Source organism: Drosophila innubila, chromosome X (genome assembly GCF_004354385.1).
Source record: "Drosophila innubila isolate TH190305 chromosome X, UK_Dinn_1.0, whole genome shotgun sequence".
In the NCBI taxonomy this organism is placed as follows: domain Eukaryota; kingdom Metazoa; phylum Arthropoda; class Insecta; order Diptera; family Drosophilidae; genus Drosophila; species Drosophila innubila.
The window spans coordinates 19,419,907-19,443,599 of NC_047626.1; the positions used below are offsets into that span (position 1 = coordinate 19,419,907).

At 35.7% G+C, this 23,693-nt stretch overlaps 2 protein-coding genes across 2 annotated transcripts; one reads left to right on the forward strand and one right to left on the reverse strand.

The window, feature by feature from the left end:
* Positions 1-1,588: 1,588 nt before the first annotated feature.
* Positions 1,589-4,425, reverse strand: LOC117793781 (dual specificity mitogen-activated protein kinase kinase 6). Its single transcript, XM_034634176.1, has 5 exons — positions 4,364-4,425; positions 3,550-3,940; positions 3,318-3,450; positions 2,285-2,487; positions 1,589-2,223 (listed from the first exon to the last, which is right to left on the reverse strand). Exons 1-5 carry the CDS (start codon positions 4,423-4,425, stop codon positions 2,005-2,007), a joined length of 1,008 nt encoding a protein of 335 aa, XP_034490067.1. The 3' UTR covers positions 1,589-2,004.
* A 2,402-nt stretch (positions 4,426-6,827) lies between these two features.
* On the forward strand, positions 6,828-21,986 carry LOC117793779 (dual specificity mitogen-activated protein kinase kinase hemipterous). The gene is given in 12 exon segments (XM_034634174.1): positions 6,828-7,093; positions 10,322-10,794; positions 11,324-11,503; positions 11,566-11,786; positions 11,846-12,013; positions 16,342-16,594; positions 16,597-16,692; positions 16,694-16,880; positions 16,969-17,391; positions 17,628-18,374; positions 19,233-19,857; positions 20,248-21,986. Coding segments are annotated over 12 exon segments (3,540 nt in total). The 5' UTR covers positions 6,828-7,065; the 3' UTR covers positions 20,387-21,986.
* Positions 21,987-23,693: the final 1,707 nt, after the last annotated feature.

Below are 23,693 nucleotides of genomic sequence, written 5' to 3' on the forward strand. Positions count from 1 at the left end.
TATATCCGCGTTGGGTTGAATTAAACAGTTGAGCCTTCACTGGAAGTACGATAAAATGTCAGTATAACAGTATGTCAGTTGCATGGTGTAAATTATTGAATACAATTCAATTCAAATTTGCAAAGCTCTGCAGAAATATTGAACCGTTTCGCTTACGTGATTAAAATGAATGAAAGAACTAAATCTCTGACTGTAGGTTCATATAGTTCAGCTGAACGTCTGGCAACCTTGAAAAAATACCGTTAAATTGAAGGTCTGGCAGCCTTACAAATGGATCCAGATCATTTTCATTTTAGACCCATTTTCCAGAAGATTTTTTTTTTTAAATTTTGATGCTTGTATTTGAACATTTTTGCAGATTTTTTGTTCAAATTTTTCTTAAATTTCGGATTTTGAATTAGAGTTATCTTATACAACTTCAACACCTGAACTGGCAACATTCATAAAAATTATCACCATTATTTTATCTAGTTTGTAATTTCAATGGTTTAATTAATTATCATCTTCTTGCTAAATTCAACAATAGCTTAAAATAAAATGTCTTATTTGAGTTACGCGCCTGATTATATTTAGCTCAGAGCGAATTGTGGCGGTCGGGTGATAGACAAGTATCGGTAATAACGAGACTTTATTCAGTAGAACGAAAAAAGCAAGGCGCGTATAGCCGTTACAGTTTAAAAGCTTTGGTATCTAATATTTGAATAAAGTGCAGACTTTATTGATTTGAAAGTCACAATGGAAACGACTCGAAGTGCAGTTCTTAACATTTTTTTTTTGCAATTTATTCTGTTCAATTATATTGCTTAACACATAAATAAATGACAATATGTATGTATATGTTTGTTTGTATGTTTATGTAATTGACAGCCGTGTCTCAATTCCACGTTCCAAGTTATAATTGTCATACACACTCACATATACACGCATATGCAAGCATTTGTTTATACTATATCTGGGATTTTTCGTTTTATATTTTAAATTGTTTTTACAACAATTTCATGTTGTTTGTACATAATGTACTTAGTTGTGCATATGTATGTATGTTGCATGCATATATTATGTATGTATTTGTTTGTTTTGCTTTCGCATGTACATATGTATGTATGTATATATATATATTAATAAAGCAGTTCATTTGATTTGAATATAATCTAATTGAATTCTTGGGAAACCCAATGCACAGTTTTTTTTTGTTTCATTTCATTATTATAACTAACATAGTTTTTACTTCACTTTCGTTTTGCTTTTTACTCTCATTTTTTTGCTTCATTTTACAGTGAGTTTAAATATTAAGGTATATGCGTATAAGTTAATAAAAAAAAAGTTAAAAATTATAAATCAACAAATAATTACACAAATTTTGTACGCTTTAAATATTATTTAGCTATTTGACGTATATTTGTTAAACAATTTACAATTTTTTCTTTTTTACTTGGGGCTTCATTATCATTATCATTATCATGTTGCATGCGGCATTTTAAATTAATATTTCATTTCATTCTAGAATCTAGATTTTACAGCAACACAAGCAGCGTCGCAGGCGGAGGCACAATTTGGTTTTTGTTTTCTTTTGTTTTCATTTCATTTCTTTTAGTTTCATTCTCATGTTTCATTTTCTTTTGAGCGCTGCAAGAGCGATAATTGGTATTTTTGCAGTATATGCATATAACGGCACGTATGTAAGTAAAGTATCTATATTATACAATATATATATATATGTATATCGAGTATGTTATGTATTGCATGTAGATTGTTGTATGTTGATTGCATTTCATTGATTCTTAAGCTAGCGATTGTTTCTTTCGTTATTCTTTTTTGCAATTAACTTGCTCACACATATACATACATACTTGGATACACAAGCCAACACACACATAGACAGACAGACAGAGAGATACACACACACATACAAATGCATACGTAGAAGACGGCGGCAATTTACATTTTTTTGGATCGTACATTTGGAGAATCGTACAAAAACATGCTCAAATTTTTTAGCTCCTTCTACTGCGGCGACTTCTCATCGGGCAGATCCAATATTCTTGCCACAAACTCGGAAATGTCCGTGTTGCGCTGTAAATGCTCGACAATAAAGCTATGCCGCAGCAGTTGCTCATAATTGGGTCTCGCCGTGTACTCCTTTTGCAAGCATGTGGCTATAAAGTTCTCAAACTCCGATGAGAATGAACCCGATGGCAATCGCGGTGGATCATCCTCCACAACCTACCAAAAAGAATAACATATTTATTATAATATATATATTTACTTATTTTAGTTTTCTTACCTGACGCAACTGCTCGAAGGGCGTTCTCCAATTGTTGTAGGGATATTGGCCAGTGGCCATTTCGATCATACTTATGCCCAGTGACCACACATCGGAACGTATATCATACTGGGCTGGATTACCTTGCGGATCAATGCGTTCCGGTGCCATATAAGGCTTGCAGCCAGCATCTATAGTCTTGGCAACCGAATCAACGAGATAACCTGTAAATAAAAGTTACAACAGAACTTATTTCAAGAGTTTCACAACTAAATATTACACTTTAAAGGAATTTAATCATACGTTATATCTGTTTCATTAAAATCCTACGCTTAAGCGACTTTTCGATTTATATTATTTTCAATTGTTAATGTAAAAACAAAAAATGTAATTGTTAAATGTAGAATATCCCAGATATTATAATTTTGGATTGAAAAGGATCAATTTTAAAGGTCAATAGGGTATTAACTAAGTACTTTAAGCATTGTTCTACGTTTTACACAGCTTTTCCATTATTAAAGCCAGGGAATCAAACCGAAACAAATATCGGTTCCGGTACGTCCCGAAACAACTATATATAGAAATCTGTGTGCCAAATTTGGAGACTCTACCTCTTATAGTCTCTGAGATCCTTGTGTTTTTACAGTCGGGCGAACGGTTTTTCGCGATTTGCGGATGCGGAAGGGGGCGTGTCAAAAAATTAAAACAAACTTGACCTGCTCCAACGCCTTTGAGATCTACGTGTGAGAGTTTCGTATCTCTATCTCTTATAGTCTCCGAGATCTAGGCGCTCACATGGACGGACAGACAGACAGACACACATGGCTATATCGGCTCGGCTGTTGATGCTGATCAAGAATATATATACTTTATGGGGTCGGAGATGCCTCCTTCGCCCTGTTACATACATTCTACATTCATTTTGAGTAACGGGTATAAAAACAGGAAATAAGTTAGGTAAATGGACATTTGTTATTTTGATTAAAATTTTTTTTAATTATTTATAATGATTTGGAGATGGCACAAAATCATATGGTTTTCAAGCAATGCTCACCTGAGATGCCAAAGTCACAAATCTTGACCTGACCACTGCGATTGATCAGTATATTTGAAGGCTTCACGTCGCGATGAATGACGCGCAGCTGGGCGTGAAGATAATGTAAGGCACTGACCACGCTCATCGCAATCTACAAAATGGAAAGGAAATAAATTTAGATTGTAAATACATTTAAATTGAAATTGAAATGAAACTTAAATGTAAATATAAATGTAAATGTTGATCTTGCCTTGCCGAGCACCGTCTCCTCCATGGTTAGCTCGTTTTTGAAGACTTTTGGATAGAATTTGTCCAGACTGGTGTTCATCACCTCCATGCAGATCCAGACATCGCCCTCGCGATACATGGCCCCATAAAAGTGAACCGTATAGGGGCAATCACTGGAACGCATCGATATATCCAGATCCATGATCAGACGTTGCTGTTCCCGAAAGTTGACAGTCATTGGTATGCGTTTAACGGCCAGCACTGTGCCCGTCTGCCTGTGACGCATCTTCTCCACAATGCCATATGCACCGCGTCCCAAATCACAAATCTTCTCCAGACTATCGGCATCGATATCGAATGTTTGATCGCCAATTTGTATGGTTGCCCGTGAGTCAAGATTACGTGGTGGCACACTATAACCCAATGTTAAGTAATAACAAAAACAATAATAAATAATACAAATAAATACCAATAACAAATTGTAATTATTTGATATAACCGTCTTTATAAGGTTATGACACTTGTTAGTCTTTGGCAAATGGCCATTGTGTGAGCGGGACAGCAACATCTTATTCGTCTCTTATTTCTAAAAGCTAACAAATTCATGAAACTTGATACAGATGCTTCTCCCCTCCACTCCTCTCCTCTCTACTACACAGCACTCTGAGAGATCGATTGACATGGTTATCAAACAATTAAGACTTTGATAACTGTTTATTAGAGATGGCAACAAGTTCGATTATTTTGACGAAATGTTTTTGTACTCTATTGCCACACTGCTCGCACGCATTGCAAAACTAACAAGTGTCATAGTGTCATAACCCCATTGCACTTACAGTGCCGGTTCCGGATCACGATTAATTCCAATGGGTGGGGGTCGCGGACGTTGTCGTGACATTGCGGCGCAGCGCTGTGTTAAATTTGTCTGTGTGTGGGTGTGTGTGTATATCGATGTATTTAGGTGGGTGTATGTGCGTGTGCGTGTTTGGCGGCCTGCACTTGCACTTTTTTTTATGTTCTTTTATGCTTCTCACGCGTGTGCCGCTGCACTTTTTAGTTGGTAACTAAAAATTATTTGCACCACTTTTTTGTTGGCGGGCGCTTTTTAATATTTTTCTTTTATTCTTTTACTGCTGCTGCTGTTTGTGTGTGGATTTTTATTGAGTCGGCGTCGACAAAAAACAACAACGACGACGGCGACGTCGATGGTGCGGCGGCGACGGCTGCTGCTTTTGCTATTTTTACCACATTTGGTCAAAGCGTGTCGTGGAAATATGCCCGCTGCTCGTTTGCTTGTGCGAAAAGAAAAATGCTGTACAAATGCCGCGCTGTGTAGGCTATGCCTCTATTTTTTTTTGGGCCCTTTTCATTCGACGTTCTTCTATCTTTTTTTCTTTTTCTTCACCCAACACTCGCGCACGACTCGTCCTCGTTGAAAACAATCCAGTGGGTAATCGCAGTGTTGCCAACTCAGCCTTTTCCACCAGTTAAACTTACGTTTTTTAATCTCTTATGATATTCTAGTATTTTCTTTGGCCAGTGGCAATACTAGCAAATATTTGTCCTTGAGGCGGCTGCTCCAAATGTTTAGTCGTTTAACTATTAATTATTGACAGCAGATGTTCCGTTCAACAAGTACATTTTAATAAAGGCTATTTAATATATAATTATTCTTTAACGATATAATTAGCTGGCAAAAACAAATAAAATTGCTATACCAATTAATAAATCGATACGTCATATTCAATTCATCGATATCAGCTGTTGGTAGTTTTGGTGTATTTACAGCGTTGTCGTGCATGGGCACACAGTGCACCCTATTTTCTTGTTGGTCGTCAGTGCTGCCAGCTTTTTATAAGTAAAAATAGCTATTTCTGGCTAAAATTCATCGGAAAACAGCTGAAATTACTATGCAAAATAGCTAAAATACAAGCCAACTTGTTTATCAACGGCCTCTTAGCATATTATTGCTAAAAACTAAAAAAAAAAAAAAATTTTTGCGCGTTTGCTTATGTTAAGCGTAATTCAATTCGTTAATGAGAAGTAACGTCGTTAAATTGTTTACCTAAAATATACCAGAGCATCTGGTAATTAATTAATACTGAATCAGTACCAAGGGGAGAGAAGTTAAAAATTTTCTAATTTAAAAAAAATATCAAAAAATTAACAAAATTCTGCATTTTTTTTTTAAATGTAAAAAAAATTACACTTTCTTAGTTGCAAGTGTTTTTTTGCAATTGGATTAAAATGGTTTATGTTGCTAAATCGAAAAATTGTGCCGGGTGGCAGCCTTTCCACACCAGTGTTGCCAAGTTTTCAGGGGGAACAATAGCTGTTTCTGGTTGCAATGCATCTAAATTTGTTTTTGTTGGCACTTTTGCACAGATTTACCAAAAATGAGTAATAACAAAACTAAGCTGAAAATATATTTAAAATAGCCAGATTACCAGCCAGAAGCAATATTACAATTTTTCTAGCAATCGAACTCTGAAAATGTCCAGAACTAGCTTTAAAATAGCTAAGTTGACAACAGTGTTGGTGGTGAACTGTTTCACATTGTTTTAATAGATGTACATGCGAATTAAGCAGCAAATAAAGCAAATTTTAGTGTAATGCAAAAGTGCAAGTGTTCGCGCCAGTCAGCCATAATAATAAGCATACGAATAAATAGTGTTCAATTGCAAAGCGAACGCTTTTGACGGCCTACAAAACTATCGAGTGCTGAATAAAAAAGAAAAGAAGAATTGCGAGCTGTTGTTGTTGTTCTTGTTGTTGTGTGTGCTGCGTGCGTGCGTGCGTTCGTGCGTCTCTGTCGCTCCTCTTCGTTTCTGTTTTTATTTATTTTTTTTCGGTTGAATTTTGTTGTTGTTATTTGCTAGTACAAGTGGAAAGTTCAAGCGTACGTATACAAGTGCATAAACAATAGTAAAATAAGACACACACACACGCAGTGTGTGTCTGTGTGTGTGTGCATGTGTATGTGTGCGGCAGCAGCAGCAGCAGCGCCAACTGCAGCCATAAATACATAACTAAGGAAAATCGAATTTACGACAACAACAACAACAGCAGACACACAACTACAAAAGAGAAGACGACGAAGGCGAGGAGAAAGAAGACAACTACAACAATGTCCAGCACAATTGAATTTGAGACAATTGGCAGCCGCCTGCAATCGTTGGAGGTTGCGTTGCAGAAACAGAACGAATCCCATGAGCAAATCGTCTTATCGAATACGCGCACCGATAAGACGCGTGTCCGACCCACAAAAATAATGCCAGCGACATCGACAGCAACAAGAGCAACAGCAACAACAGCAGCAACAACAATAACACCAAATGCTGCAGCGGCCGCCAACGTCGCAGCAGCTGCAGCGGCAGCAACAGCAGTCGTTGCTAATGCCGCTGCCGCTGCTTCCGCCGCCGTCCCCTCACCAACAAGACCTGCCGCTATCGGAACACTGCCGGCGCCAACGTCACTAGCGTCAGGCATCTTCGGTGGCAGCGGCGTCGGCGGTGGATTTACGCCGCCCACCAGGAATATGCGCCCAACGCCAAGTCTGCCTATTTGTAAGTAAAATACATTAAATACAATCATACGATATGTGTGTGTGTGCGTTGATAAGAAAGTTTTTCGATAGATGCGATAAATGCTTTGATGTCTGTTAACAAGTTTATAAGGCAGTTAAACCTGATTTAATCAGTGTCGTTTACACTTACACTTTTATTATTTAATGTTTAGAGTTGTTCCTTTTGAGCTCTTGTTCAATATGTGACATATGGCAGTTTTAAATAAAAATCAACTAACTACGTTTTTAAAAAGAAAGCTTTTCCTAAATCGCATCCCGCGTTAAAGCGCTTTCAAAATTGTCTAACTCTTCATGAAAACCTACTTCATCTGTCGTATAAACTGGTATATAGTGTACCCTTAACAAAGGGCACGCGCTATCGATACCTACTTTTTGATTGCATAGATAAGCGCAAATCCAAAATTAACAACAACAGCAACAACAAGAAACTTGTTTTTGTCAAGTGCAGCGGCAGCAGCATTTGCACTTGCAAACGTCGCTGTCGCTGTTACTGCTGAAGTCGCAGTCGACGTCGCGGTTGCTGTAAAGTTTACAGTGTAAAGCTTTTGTGGGTGTGCTTATGTGTGTGTGTGTGTGTGTATGTTGTGCTTATGTCCTATTCGCATTTCTTCCTATGGGATTTGTTTTGAGAGTAATATTACCAAGGCTACAAACCGATTCTGAACCTAATCTCGAAAACTGGTTCGGTTCGGCTTGAAGCAGCTTGAACCGGATCATGAACCGAACTCTTACAATTTTTTACTTTGCGAACCCGAACCGCTTTCAAAAATAAAAGATTCGGTTCGAAAAAAAAATTACATAAATTTAATGGTTTTCTAATATTAAGCAATTATTTGAGACTTTGGATTAAAACAAGTCAAATTAAAATCTTCAAATTAATTTAAATTATCATCAAAATTGATTAAAAAAAAAAAATTTTGTTCAAAATGTAGAGAAAAATTTATAACAAAAAAAATATTTTTTAGAATTCTTCTTACATATGTGTCTTTATATACATTACAAATAATATTTGTTTAATTCTTAATTCTTAAAATAATAATAATATTATATTTTATTTAAAATTATATTTTTAATTTAAGAAAAGTTGATACTGTTTTTAGCTAAACTAAATGTCGTTCAATAATTTGTATTTATTTATGGAAAAACTAACTAACTAACCAAAAAAAATTTATTTCTATTGGTAGCAGATTATTTGCTCAAATTAATGAGCTTATATACATTTTGCTGTTTATTTTATATTTTGTTATGGAGTGAATGAAAAATTAAGACAGTGGAAAATCTATTAAACTAGTTTCGATTTGTATTGCTTCAATTACCTAAAAGTTACTAGTAAGCTTTTGCCGGTCAGCTTTAACGGTAAATGCAACTTGTAACTTTTTTTTTACTACTTCCAATACGTACTCCTATTTAATGGGCATGGCTTTGTCTTTTGCCATTTAAACGTTGCTAGTTGTGTGAGATTGTGTGTGTGTGTAAGGGAGAGAGTGAGAGAGAGAGTGAGAGAGCGTGTGTAAGTGTCACAGTATGTGTGTGTGTGTCGTTGTCGCCGCTTTCATTTGGCAAGTCTCTTGGCATTTTTTTCGGCATTTCCGGAGTAATGTCTTGATACGCCTCTCGCTCGCATTGTTATTTGTTTTTTTTTTTATTCGTATTTGGTTTTGCGTTTCTTCACCCGCACACACACACACACACACACACACACACACACACACACACACACACACACACACACACACGCGCACACACGCGCACACATACACAAACACAGACAGACACAGACTTGAGAGATTCAACGGCGGTTGGCGGAGGAGACAGCGTGACTCGCGTGGGGATTGCGACGACGACGACAACAACAACATTTGTCTTCGTCTTGCGTTCCAAATTCGCGCTTTGTTTACAAATATCATATACATATGTATATAAACATAGATATACATAAGTACACAAACATATGTATATATCGTACATATATTTTATGATCATTTGTTGTTGCAATTTTGCATTCGAATGTGTTAAAATGTTAAAACTTCATTTAACGTTAACAATAATAATAGTACCAGCCCATAATATTAGCAATAACAACACATTTAATACGCTTTTGTGTAATGCACAGTGGGACAAGCCAGATATATTCTGAAAGTTATTTACATAGTTTCATATAGGACTATAAAAAAATACAAGAATTTTAAATTATTATATATATATATACCAATATTAGGGATATTTTATTTATAATTAATTATATAATCAAATTTTTTGGATCCGCAAATATTGCATGTCATATTTATTTTATTGGTGTAAATTGACATTTGCCGTAACAGATGCTTGGAGTGTAAACAAGCTTTATTTTGATTAACATATTAAAGTCTTAATACATTTTTGGATTAAATCAGCTATTATTGTGAAAATTGTTTCACATAAGCTTAAAAAAAATGCAAGTCGAATATATTAAATGGACAAAAAATTTAACAGTTGATCTTATCTAATTTTAGTCAAGGCAGCTTATGTTAAAAAAGTCTAAAAGGCAGAAAAAGTTATATTCTTTGACTACGACAGATATTTAAAAACATAGATTTTGTATCAACTTTGGTATATAGTCTCATACTAGCTCATTTTTGCTCAGTTGCTCACTTTTGCTCAGTTGCTCACTTTTGCTCAGTTGCTCACTTTTGCTCTGTTGCTCACTTTTGCTCTGTTGCTCAATTTTACTCTGTTGCTCAATTTTACTCTGCTGTTCATTTATATAACTATAGTTTGTATTATTTCGCGTTAAAAAGGGGATTAAAATAAACAGATTAAAAAGTAACTTTCTTAATTAAATTTCAATCGCAACTTTTTTTTTATATTAAGACAATCACAGCTTTGACATTGAGTCTAATAATGTTGCTAGCACAATTAAGGTTTGTCCCACTGTTTGTCGACTTTTAATGTGCAGACGTTATAGTACACTTATGTATGTTACAAATAGTTGGACACATACATACATACATGCATATACGCACAAACATGTGCATATGTATGTGCATGTAAAAGCTTTTGAGTGCTTTGTTTGAATTACGTTCATTAAAATCGAAAACAATTTGTTGACTGGCAATTTTTGTTATTATTTGTTTATCTCTGCAAATTGCTTTAACTTAATTTTTATCCATCGACTCTGTATCTCCCTCTCATGGTTCTCTCTCTCTCTCTGTCTCTCTCTATCTTTTAGCTGATTCTGGACACACACGTCGCCGAATGATGTTGCCACTGCCAACCCAAGCTCATCCCTCGGAAACGGAAACAGACAAAAAGCTTAAAATGATAATGGGCCAAACGGGTAAACTTAATATTAATGGCCGTCAATATCCAACGGATATTCATGATCTGCGGCATTTGGGTGATCTGGGCAATGGAACCAGTGGCAATGTGGTCAAGATGTTGCACCTGTCCAGCGATACGATAATTGCTGTCAAACAGATGCGTCGCACGGGCAATGCCGAGGAGAATAAACGTATTCTCATGGATTTGGATGTTGTGCTAAAGTCGCACGACTGCAAATACATAGTCAAGTGTTTGGGCTGCTTTGTCACTGATCCGGATGTCTGGATCTGCATGGAACTCATGTCAATGTGCTTTGATAAGCTGCTTAAGCTCTCCAAAAAACCGGTGCCGGAGCCCATACTTGGCAAAGTCACTGTGGCGGTAAGTGTAGACCAATCACTAAAGCTGTTAAGCATTGGATTAATTCAGGATTATACAAGGTAACTTTGATTAGAGCTTTCGGGGGCTTGCAAAGCAAATGTTGTTAGTAAAGCTCAAAGTTAAGAATCGTAGAAAAAGCAATAAAAATGATAAACAATGCAAAAGGGAATAACTTATAGTGGTAATAAATGTCTATAGAATTATTAAAGGACAGTATAAATATCCATTTATATGATAAATGTAAATGAAAAGCTTAAATTAAGTTAGTTAAGTTCAATTCAGTAAGATGATTTTGTTTATCTGTTCCTAATTATTAAAGCACAGATTAATGATAATATTTAAAAATTATTTAGAAATAAAAAGTTTAATGAGGTTATTTTAATTAAAATTGCATTAAATAGTTTATTCAAGCGTGAAAAGTGTTGTCAAAAATGCTTAGAAAAGTTTACTGTTTAGTTAGACAGCGCTGTCTAATAATGTTAAACTTTTAACTATTATAACTGATATTTTTCTCTTCTATTCCCCACAGACGGTAAATGCATTGTCCTATCTGAAGGACAAACACGGCGTCATTCATCGGGATGTGAAGCCCTCTAACATTTTGATCGATGAACGTGGAAACATAAAGCTATGCGATTTTGGCATAAGCGGCAGACTGGTCGACTCCAAGGCGAACACACGTTCGGCTGGCTGTGCCGCCTATATGGCTGTAAGTTAATAACAAATATATATACACTTGGCTAAGATTAACTTGGACTTGTTTTCTTTTAGCCGGAACGCATTGATCCCAAGAAACCAAAGTACGATATAAGGGCCGATGTTTGGTCGCTGGGCATAACGCTTGTGGAATTGGCTACAGCGCGTTCACCTTACGAGGGCTGCAATACGGACTTTGAGGTGCTTACCAAGGTGCTGGACTCGGAGCCACCATGTTTACCACGCGGCGAGGGCTTCAATTTTAGTCAACAGTTTCATGAATTCGTCATCAAGTGGTAAACTTAAGAAATTTAAATTTTCAAAACTGAAATAGTTACAATTTGGTCGTTTGCAGCCTCACAAAGAACCATCAGGATCGGCCCAAGTATCCGGAGCTGTTGGAGCAGCCATTCATTAAGATCTACGAGCAAGCCAAAGTCGATGTTCCCAATTGGTTTCAGATTGTCGTCGATAGTGCCGCTGGCAAGCGAATACGCGCCAATGGCGATTCCACGCTGACGAGGTGAGGATCGATTATGCATCCACAAATATATACGACCAAATGATCCACACCACCCCACCCCCCTTAAAAATACCCTTGCTGTTCCCAAAGTCATCCAATTCCCATAGGCCACTGCCTGCTGTCTGCCGTCTGCTGTGCGAGTGGATGTGTGTGTGTTTGCCAGTGTGCGGGTGTGTGTGTGTGTGCCAGTGTGAGTGATTGCCAAACACAATGCTTCGTTTCAATATTTGTTTCCGTTTCCGCTTTTGTTTTATTCCGTTTCGTTGCGTATTCTTTTTATTTCTTTAGCTAACTCTGACAACCGAATAAATAAAAATATATAGACAAAAATCTGTTAACAGGTAGGAAAAAAAAACAACTAAAGCATATTTAAAAAAATATCTACACTACCTAACTGTACCTAATCGTAGGGTGATTGCTAAAGTTTGTAATAATCCTGATTTTTAGCTGTAAAGAAAATAAAAAAGTACAGAAAACTGTTGTGGCAAAGCTTTTCTATAATAATTAGAAGGCATGTCTCCCCATTTTACACACTTTTCTACACTCTCTTTTTACACATTTTTTCGATTCATTTTGGATAAATATTTGACTACTTTTTTCTACTACTACTACTATTTAAACATAATGCTACTACCTTTTTAACTTTTAATTTGTTTTTTATAACACCTTATTTATGTAGTTCACAATGCTCTAAAGCACTTGTTTTGACAGCACTTTCTCTCTCGGTACTGGCATGAATATCCGTTTCATTCCATTCCGTTTCTTTCGAAATAATGGAACTGAAACGTTGGATCTGTTGAGATTCACAAAAGTTGTCAGTACTTATGAAGAGTGCATGGTTAAATTGCATATGCGAATCCACTACCCTCCGCCCCTCTCTATATTTCTATCTCTCTCTTGCTCTCTTTTAGCCAATCTCATAATTTAGGTGAGCAGTATTATCCTCTCTCCCCCAGCTTCCCGTACCCCGTACCATCCCATAAGCCAGTACCCTACACATATACATAAGTATTAAACAACAATAATTCCCCTCCAATATTTTTTGCGTTTTATTGACTATTTAATTTGTGTGTTTTTTGATTTTCTTTTTTCCATCTTTTTTATTACCATCTTTTGTAGGTTACTTAATTCCTAATACATATTATTATAATAAAAGCAAAAGATAAGAAAACAAATCCAGACAAACTGTAAAACCGATTAAAACCAAAACATAAAAACATGTATAAAAATACAAAAACAAAACATAATTTAAAATATAATCAAATTCAAGCAATCAATTATATATATATATATGTATACATAATATATCGTATGTATATATATGTATGTGTGTATATATATAAATATATAAACAACGATACAAATACAAAAAACAGAACTCAATACCATAAAAAACTCTTCCCAATATCAAAAATCCAATTCAGTAAGTACGACGCGTTTTATTATCATTATTTTTATTGTTATTCTTATTATGTTTCTAATCATTTTATTATCTCTTGAATTGGCATACTAATTTTCATTAACAGTTTCAATACCCTGTCACCATAAAATTGTTAAAAAAATGTTTTTTAATATAAGATGTAGATAAACTGTTATTTTGTTTGTTTTTCACAGTGAATTTGTACGATTTTAATATTTATGCTCGATCAAGGAAATATTGAACTTTAAAAATGTCGATCCGAAATTGAAATTGTCTGTTCAAGGATTTATCACTGTATATAACCAAATCATGAACATGTTTTTATTTAAGATGAAAAAAAATCATTGCAAATACATATATTTTTTTTAATATTCGGTATACATATGAGCATAAAAAATTTTAAATTTATATTCGAAAATTTTTTTTGAAAAGAACGACATGTAACGAATTTAAAAGCTAGATATATATAGCTTAATATATATCTTAATTAAAAAATGGTCGGTATTTATTTTCAAACTCATAGACAGATGAAAGTGTGTTTTTTTCTTATTCGTCACACTAGCTAGATACAGGGTATTTACCAGTCGGTTACACTCGACTAGTGCATTTATTTGTGGGTTGTTGGTTAATTTAATATTTAATTACAAAATTGTTATTGTTACTGTTATTATGTTGCATGACGCCTTTTGCATGTTGCTTGACATTTGCATTTGCTTGATCTGACAAACTTTATAATAAACAGAAAATAGAAAAAGAATATAAAAAGTTCACCCATCCAACGAGGTAAATTGCATAAAAGTTTTCATTTAATTTTCTATACAAAAAATTTAAATATTTATAATTTAAATTTTTGCTCTTGATTGTCGTGTAGCAAATATTGCAGCGCTTGGTTCTCTATCTCTCTGCGTTTCAATCCGTTTCATTCCGTTTCGTTTCATAGCCAAAACATTGCATACAAACACAGCTATTTGTATATACAAAATTCATCTCTTGTTCACTCCTTTCTCGCTCTTTGACTCTTTATGTATATATGTATACGTATTTATATGTTATTCACTTTTTCATCTCATTTTCATGACCCTTTTCAGCACTTTGAGCTTAGCTTAACAGCGCCCTCTGGCGTACACTGACTACACTCTCCGCAGAACACGCAGAATATTGAAACACAGGCGGGAGCAAGGAAGAAGGAGAGAGAGAGAGAGAAAGAGAGGGAGTGTAGTCAGTCATAATCAGGGGTGCTACAGAAACCGAAACCCACCGAAATTCTAAAAAAAAAAATGTAAGGAGATTTGGGAAATTTTCGGTTGGTTTCGTATTCTGTGGCACCCCTGAATACCACGGTTGTCACATATGTATATATACAAGAAGAAAACAGGAATTGTTACACTCTTATCTCATCTTTTGTAAATTTGTATAAAACGGATTAATTTTGAATTCGACTTATTACTGTGACCATTAAAAATTTACAAAAAAAATGGTATAAAATGGCAGAAGGAGGCGTGATAGACCCCCCAAAGTATATATATTCTTGATCAGTATTTACAGGCGAGTCGATTTATCCATGTCCGTCTGTCTTTCCGTCTGTCCGTCTGTTTGAACGCGTCGATCTCAGAGACTATAAGAGCTAGAAAATTTCAAACTTGGTATGTAGGTTTCTGGTTACCGTATGCAGATCAAGTTTGTTTTTTTTTTTTGATCGGACCACTATATCATATAGCTGCCATAGGAACGATACATCGAATATGAAGTTTTAGTATGAAAAAGTTTTTTGTCTTTTGAGATATCCTTACCAAACGGACAGAACATGCATTTGGGTTAGTATTATACATTCTGACCAAATTTGGTTCAAATCGATCGACTATATCATATAGCTGGTTAGAGACGCTCAGTCGAAAATGAAGTTTTAGTATGAAAATGTTTTTTGTTTCTTGAGATATCTTAACCAAACTGATAGCATGTGCATTTAACTTAGATTTGTACATTCTGACCGAAGTTCGTTCAAGTCGGTCTGCTATATCATATAGCTGTCATAGGACCGATCGGTCGAAAATCAAGTTTTAGTATGAAAAACTATTTTGTTTTTTTAAATATCTTAACCATACCGACAGAATATGCATTTGGGCTGGTATTATACATCCTGACCAGATTTGGTTCAAATCGGTTGAATATATCATATAGCTGCCATTGGAACAATCGGTCGAAAATCAACTTTTAGTGCAGAGTATTTGGGCACAGGGTATCCTACTGTCAAGCGTGCCGAGGGGGTGCCCCCTTGTTTTCTTTGTAAGTTGTATCCTATTAAAAATGGTACTTAAAAAATATGAAAAAATTTTTTTCTGCAATATTGGCACTTTTTTATCACAATTTTTTTTCACAATTATATTTTAATAAAAAAATATCCAGACCCTTTTTGAGAACAATGTAACAATTATTTTTGGTACATTTTGTTTCCAAGTGAGGACCTTTATTTTTCAGATGTTAAAGTACTGGTAGTTTTTCAAATATATGGTAGTAAACATTTTTTTGAGTGGCAACCGATTTTTGTTACATTTGTACCAACACATACATTTTCCATCATTTTACTTTCCAAATGGTACCTTTTCTAGATGAAGAAATTGAGAGTTAAAGAGAAATGTGGTACCAAATATTTAGTACAAGTGTTAACCGTGGTCAATATGTGATCTCTTCTTCGTCATTATTCGCTTGCTCTCATTTCCTCATTTTTGTTATGTGTACCATCTCTACACACACAAATCTCTCTGTGTCTATCTCTCTCTCTCTCTTTGTGTCTTTTTCACACTTTCGCAGCCAAAAACCGTGGCATATACATTTTGTGTGTTTTATTGCACATTGCGGGCTTTCACTGTAGTTGCAACAGTTGATTAACAAACTTTTGTGTTACTTACAGAGCAACAACAACAACGGCAGCAGCAACAACAACAACAGCAGGAACTACACGAACTAAGGAAGCTGCCACAAAGTATGGCAGAAATGTGGCAACTTTAACGGCACGCAGTCCAACAAATTCCCAACTGACTACGGCGACGACGACGGCAACAAAGACAATAAAACCGACGCAGATTCCAAGCTATCAACAACAACAGCAACAATCGCAAGGAGGGTCCCAATATTTCATGCAATCAGCCACACAACTACCTCAACAACAACAACAACAACAACACCAACAACAGCATCAGCATCAGCATCAGCAACAACTTCAACAAGCAACTGGAGCAGCAACAGCAACCAGCCCATTGAGTTATTTTAGCAGTGGTGGCAGCGGCAGCAGCAGCGCCAGCCCAATGTCGCCACCGGGAGGCGGTGGCATCAATGATATCAACAAATTGTACCGCAAATCGCCGTTCATGCAACGCAAACTGAGCAACGGTTCGCACTACAAATACATCGATGAGAGTCCCAAAAAGGAGTCGGTGTTTAGCAGCATAGGTAAGCCAAGCAGTGTTGCAGTGTGCGGCAATGATTGCAACATGCCACAACCAACAACTAACTTTCATTTCTTATTATTTTGTTGCAGGCCAATCTATTTTACGCAATTTGACAACGTCGCCCTTTAGCCAAAAGAAACATAATCCAACTGTAACAGCAACAACGCCCATTTTACCCACAGCCACAATGACAACAACAACAACAGCAACACTGCCGCATATTAACCCTAAAACGCCCACTGACCCATTGGGCACGCCTACGTGGCGTCTGCCACAAGCGACGGACAAGACGTTGCCATTTGACACATGTGATAGTATTTGTAACGCCAGCAACGCATTGGGATCACCAACGTTGCAGCGCAAGCAGCTGATTTTTGAGCCAACAACAGCAACAGCAACAGCAGAGGCATCAACAACAACCGTGACAACAACAATGTTGCAACTTAATAGTCAACAACAGCAGCAGCAACAACAACAGCAGCGCCTGCAACCAGGCAATCAGAGTCCAATTGGTATGAACAAAAACATTGTTGAAACTTATAATGAACACTATTTGTTCTATACTAATTTCGATATACACGTACGGAGTTGATTAAAAGTGCATTTTTTGAACAAAATGAATAAAATTTTAATGCTGAATGAGAGGTCAAATTATGAGCAAAACGACATGCTGTTTGAGATTTAAAATTCTGAATTTTCCAAATATATATATTTAAATATATATTTTTCCTGTTTTTATTTTTTGCAGTGCTACAGCGTTTCTACCATCAACAGAATCAATTGCGTGAAAAGGAGGCGGCCGAGCGGCAACATCACCATCAGCAAATTCAGCAGCAACAACAGCAGCAACTGCAACAACAGCAACTGCAGCTACAGCATCAACAACAACAGCTAAACTATTATCAGCAACATTTTCATTATCATCAGCCATTGCCACTGCCACAGCAGCAGCAGCAGCAACAACAACAGCAGCAACAACAAGAACAACAGCAGCAACAACAGCACCAGCAGCAACAGCAGCTGCCACGTCAACCGATTGGAACGAGCACAAATCCGTTTCACAGCAATTATGTGGCACCTTCCTCATCGCACTCCACTTCTAGTCAATCGTCCACACAGTCGACATGCTCACAAATCGGCATTGCAGCCCCGCCAACTCCTTCTCCATCTCCATCTGCAGCAACAGCTGCTGGACACTTTGGTATCGGCAATGCGGCACAGTTGCAATATCAACCATTGCCGACAGCAACACCAGCAGCAACATTGACGGCAACAACAGCACCAGCAACAACAAATACAACGGGAAGCGCACTGTACGGTAGTCTGCCCTGCAGATCGCCGGAGCAACTGCAACCGGCGATAGAAAGTGGCGGTGTCTCAATGGTGGGCAGTAAGCTCAGTAAATTGTATGCACGTCGTCAGCTGTTGGGTCAAAGTTCGAGCAATAATTTGGATGGACGGGAGCAACATGTGTACTCCGGCACATCGGATGCGGGTAAGTTAATTTTGAAGCATCGATTGTCTCATTGGTTTACTTCAATAAACCTATTTAATTTAATGTGATTTGTTTCTTTGGCTATTTGTCGCTTTGTTGTTGCTATCAACTAATTCTTTGCATCGCTTGTCCTCTTTTTTTGTGTGTTTCTTTCTCTCTTTGTTTACCTCACGCACACGCTCACGCAACCACAACCACAACCATACGCACACACACAAACATGCACGCGCACTTCAACCACAATTCAATTCATTGCAATCAACCATCAATCAATCGTCAAACCATCATTTATGAATCACTCATCAATCTCTCATTTACTAATCTACCATCTATTCGTGATAATATAAAAATAAATCACTTAACAATTACTAATCAATTAATCAAACATTTGACTTACTCTTCAATCAATGAATCATTTATCATATTTGAATCCATCAATCATTTACGCATCAATATATACCTTGTAAATCACATTATCACTTAAACACTCATCAATCTATCAATCACACATAATAAATTATGAATTACTCAATGAATTACTTATCAATCACTTATCAATTAAACAATCAATCTTAAATCAATTATTTACATATCAATAAATCAATCAATTACCATCACTCAATCATTCAATCAATTATTTGTCAATTAATTATCAATTAAAAATCATTCAATAACGTATCAATAAATTATCAATCACTCATCAATCCCTCATCAATCCTGCATTAATGAATAATTAATCTATTACTCATACATTAACGATCAATCACCAACAAATTAATCACTCCATCAATCCATCATACAACAATCACTCAATCATTCACACACCAATCACACTTCAATCAATCAACCAACGCGCAGGCTGGTTCAATACATTCGCTGGCGCCATGAAGCGACAATTTGCGACCTATGTTAAAACCCAATTGAATTCCACAGCGACGTCTCCAGTGACTCCAAGCACCACCGCTAATGGGAACGAGTTGATAGGCGGTCTGGATCCGGCGCTGGCGCCTCAACCACAACCACAACCGCCAGCATATCGAAGCATTATCAACAATGGTTGCAACACCGCAACCACAACAGCAACAACAACTGGAAGCGGTGGCAAATCGTATTATTATCGCACCTTGTCGGCGGCTAGCAGTAGCAGCAGCCACAATACCAGTCAAAGCACCTCACCCACCACCGAACCACTAAACCACAGTGGTGGCATTGGCAGCAGCAGCATTGGCCACTGTTCCACCAGCGGCTTTTTGCGTCGCTATGCGAGCAGCGGAGGTGGTGTTGGTGGTGGCATTGGCGGCGGCATTGGCGGTGGCAGCATCAGCACACCACCAAGTCCACATCTGCTGGCGGGTCTCGATCGACGACATCGCAGTCCGGATCCACCACCGCGCTACAATCGCGGCCAATCGCCGCTGCTACTCCGGAAGAATCTGCTCGAGTTGAGCGGACAACCGCCCGGTTCCCCATTGCTGCAACGACGGTGAGTACGAGTTACCAGCCACATCTATATATCTTGGAGTAAAACGAATAAATAAGCTAGGCAACAAGCTAAATTATTTTACAAAAACACTTTTTTTTAAGTAACCAACAACTTTACTACTATATTTGCATTCAAGAATCGAAACGATTTCTACCTAATTAACCATATTTTTTGACGTCGATAATATTACTATATTCTTACTTAAGTAGTTCTCGTGTCATATTAGAATTAATAAATTAAATTAATTAGAAAAGTTTTCATCCGTCTGCAATTCAAAGATAACGTTTCTTTCTCTTATTTGTGGTTTAAAAATCTTTCGAGTCGAATCATAGGTGATTTGTCTTCTCACTTTAGTTCACGCAAAACTAACCATATCTATTTCATTCACAGTTATGTGTCGGCTTCACCGCCGTTGCCACCACCGCGTCGTGGTTCGGAGAGCGTGCCAGGATCACCGCAACACTTTCGCACCCGCATCCATTATACTCCCGAGCCACAGCGTCGCATCTATAGGACAATAGATCAATGAGTAGCGCTGCAAATAATGGTCATGTGATGTTGGTATGGCTTCGATGATGTTGTTGCTAACGACAACGATGATGATAATGATGATGCAACAACCACAAGTGCGTCAATTGCAACTCGTACAGCGGCAACAACTTCAGCTACAACAGCAACAGCAACGAAAGCAGCTGCAACACACAGACACTCGATGGACTTGTGATGCTTGACTTGGGCATAAAAACAAAAAAAAAAAAACATACACAGCAGCAGCAACAACAACAACAACAACAACAAGAAACAGCAACAGCAAACGAAAGTGTTCAAAAGTCTTATAACGTATAAGTTTAGGGTGTAGCTAAAGCTATAGTTGCGTCTTCTTATTTTAAATTGGTTATTTCACAATGTTTTTTGTTTTAATTTATATAATCATTTACATAAATATATATAAATATATTTATTATTAATTATTGTGCGTAATTGTGTATGTAATTGTGTGCGTGTGTAAATTGTATATATCTAAAGCCTAGACAACAATCAAGTTAAAAGTTGAACAACTAAAATGTAACTGCAATAGAGCCATACATAGGTATCCGTATTTATATCGGAATATATAAATTTATATACATAGAAATATAGCCAAAATCAGAACGTAACAACAATTAATAATTATATAAAAAAAAAAAAAAAACACTGTGCCCTATACATAAACATAAACATGTAACCTATAGCTATTGACGTAACAGCAACTTTTTTACATAGACAAACATATATATCTGAAATATGCCTAAAACCAACAATAATTGTGCAATAGTTGAAAGCAATAACATCATTTCTCTCACTTTTCGATTTTCTATATACTTTGCTATAATCAAATCAAAATGCCTATAAATATATATAGAGATGCTCCTCAATATATAAACTTGTAATTGTATCGTAAAAGCAATTTTGAATCAGCCCAAATTATATGCAAGCTGAAAGCCTTTCAATCAATATTTATATGCCCCTTGCGACACAAAAACTCCCACTGTCCGTCTGTTTTTGATCAGTTTTCTAGCTCTGTAGCATTTTTATAACATATAGCTGCCATATAGCATAGCAATAATCGAGCGAGATTTCAAATCGTTTTAATATATTATATAGACAGCCATAGCAACAATTGGAAACACGCTAATAACAATTTCCCTTGTATTTTTGATACAATTTGTGATAGAAATCGGTTCATTACATACATATGTGTATACATATAGCTGCCATATAGGATTGATCTGCAAGGGTACTACAATTTCGGTTAGCCGAATATAACTGTTCTTTCTGCTTTAAATTTGTTTTGAGCAAGTTCCTTACAAAATACTTACTTACCTTATACATATAATACCTACATAGAATCGAAGGGAGAACTCCAAACAACAATATTTTGTATGTATGTGTCTGTATGTGTGAGTCTGAATGTGTGTGTGTGCGTGTATGCAGCTAGCGACCTCAATGTTTTGTTCCTGTGCTTGAGTTGAATAACAATCCCAAAAAAATAACACCTATTTTTTTTTTTTTGAACTGTAGGTTATGTCAACGAACCTAACCTCAAATTGTATATAAATTTAATAAAATAAAATAGAAACTTAAATGTATATTGCAAGAAAATTAGGAGAGAGGGTGTTGCATTTGCTGTTTTATAGTTTGCCACTTTCATTTGTATTTTTTTTTAGTGTGTGTTTTGTTGAACAAAAAGAAAAACCATGGAAAGTAAAAGTAAAACCAATTTATTTGTATGTTAATTTATTAAAAACACAAGAAAAACACAAATTGAAATAAATGAAGATGTATTTTCGACTGATTTATGTGTTAAAGTTTAAGCTTGGAGTTCGAGTGGAGCGTACGAAGTATATAAATATGTTAGCATGTAAATATACTATGTATAGCAATCACATATATATTATGTATATATACATGCGCATCAGTTTGTACTGTACGTCTAATTTTTAGTTATATTACCGCATGCATATGTATGTCATATAAATACACATATACATACGTATATAATACCTCTATACATAGGTATACAAAAATATATATAAATATTGTAAAAATTATATAAACAAATTATATAAAGTAACAAAAGTGCGAAGAACGTTGCGGGCATTAAAAACAAAGTAAATCCACAAATGAATGTAAACTCTTATGAATACCAATAATAATTATAATACCATAATTCAACAAATTCAATTCAATAAAATGAAAATCGATTATAAAACCCTTAATAAATAAAAAAAAGAAAAACCGAAACAAACCCTTTACTTTATTGTAGTTGACTCAAATTATAATTTTATATTAAAATGAATAGGAGACGGCTGTAGTAAAAACAAATGATATTAAAGTTACAATCGATTATAATCGGTATAAATGGTACATCAAAGTCAAAATAAATGTCTCTCAAATGCTAAATGCAATGGCAAAAAAAATCGTAAAAGTCCACTTTTACTATATACACCTTATTGGAATTTCAACAAATCAATCTGACATTTTACTGTTTCACTTCGAAGCGATCATGTAGATTCTACATTGTAGAAGATTACTTCCCATCCAAATGTTTCCAAAATAAAATACAATAAATTTTACTTGTTCCAAATTCAGTTTTATTTTCAATATATCGCATTGTCTTCCTTAAATCTCAAACATTTTTTGCATTTTTTTTTCCAACATTCCATATAGCACATATTTTGACCTAAGAAAATACTGACGAAGTACTGAACAAATTATATACACACAAAAAAAATACTGTTTTTAAATTTCGTAATGGATTCAAGGTAAATATTATGAATTACAAATCGTATATTTGTATGTATTTATAGGATCCAATGGATATGCTATATGAAATGTGGTAAGATGGAACGACTGCGTCTATAATGTATATAAGTTTGTTTTTGTTTTTGTATATATATGTATATAATTATATATATATATATATATAGCATACGCGCACACACATACACATATAGATATACATAGATCAATTAGATGCTGCTTATTGTATAGATTCATTACACATACACATATCGTATGTATAGATAGGTAGTATAAGTATACTTCTTACTCCTACACATAGCCATTATCAAATTTTGATGGCCAGGGACATCTACACATACATACATCCGTACTAGGGTTTTAAATCCAGCCTTGTCCCCAGCCTGAGGCCACATTCAGTTGACAGACATATCGGCGGCATTTAGTTCATGTATCGAATATATCGAGTACATTAATTTTTGTGTATATAGTTTGATGTGTGAGTGTTTTTTTGTTGTGTATATATGTATGTAATATGTATTGTTTTTATGTAA

Excerpts from the sequence above, each read along its gene's own strand:
- LOC117793781 (XM_034634176.1), bottom strand. The coding sequence starts at position 4,425 with ATGTCACGACAACGTCCGCGACCCCCACCCATTGGAATTAATCGTGAT. Across the intron at positions 3,451-3,549 it reads AGGAGACGGTGCTCGGCAAG|ATTGCGATGAGCGTGGTCAG; the intron begins GCAAGATCAACA and ends TCCATTTTGTAG. Across the intron at positions 2,224-2,284 it reads CCTTCGAGCAGTTGCGTCAG|GTTGTGGAGGATGATCCACC; the intron begins GTAAGAAAACTA and ends TCTTTTTGGTAG.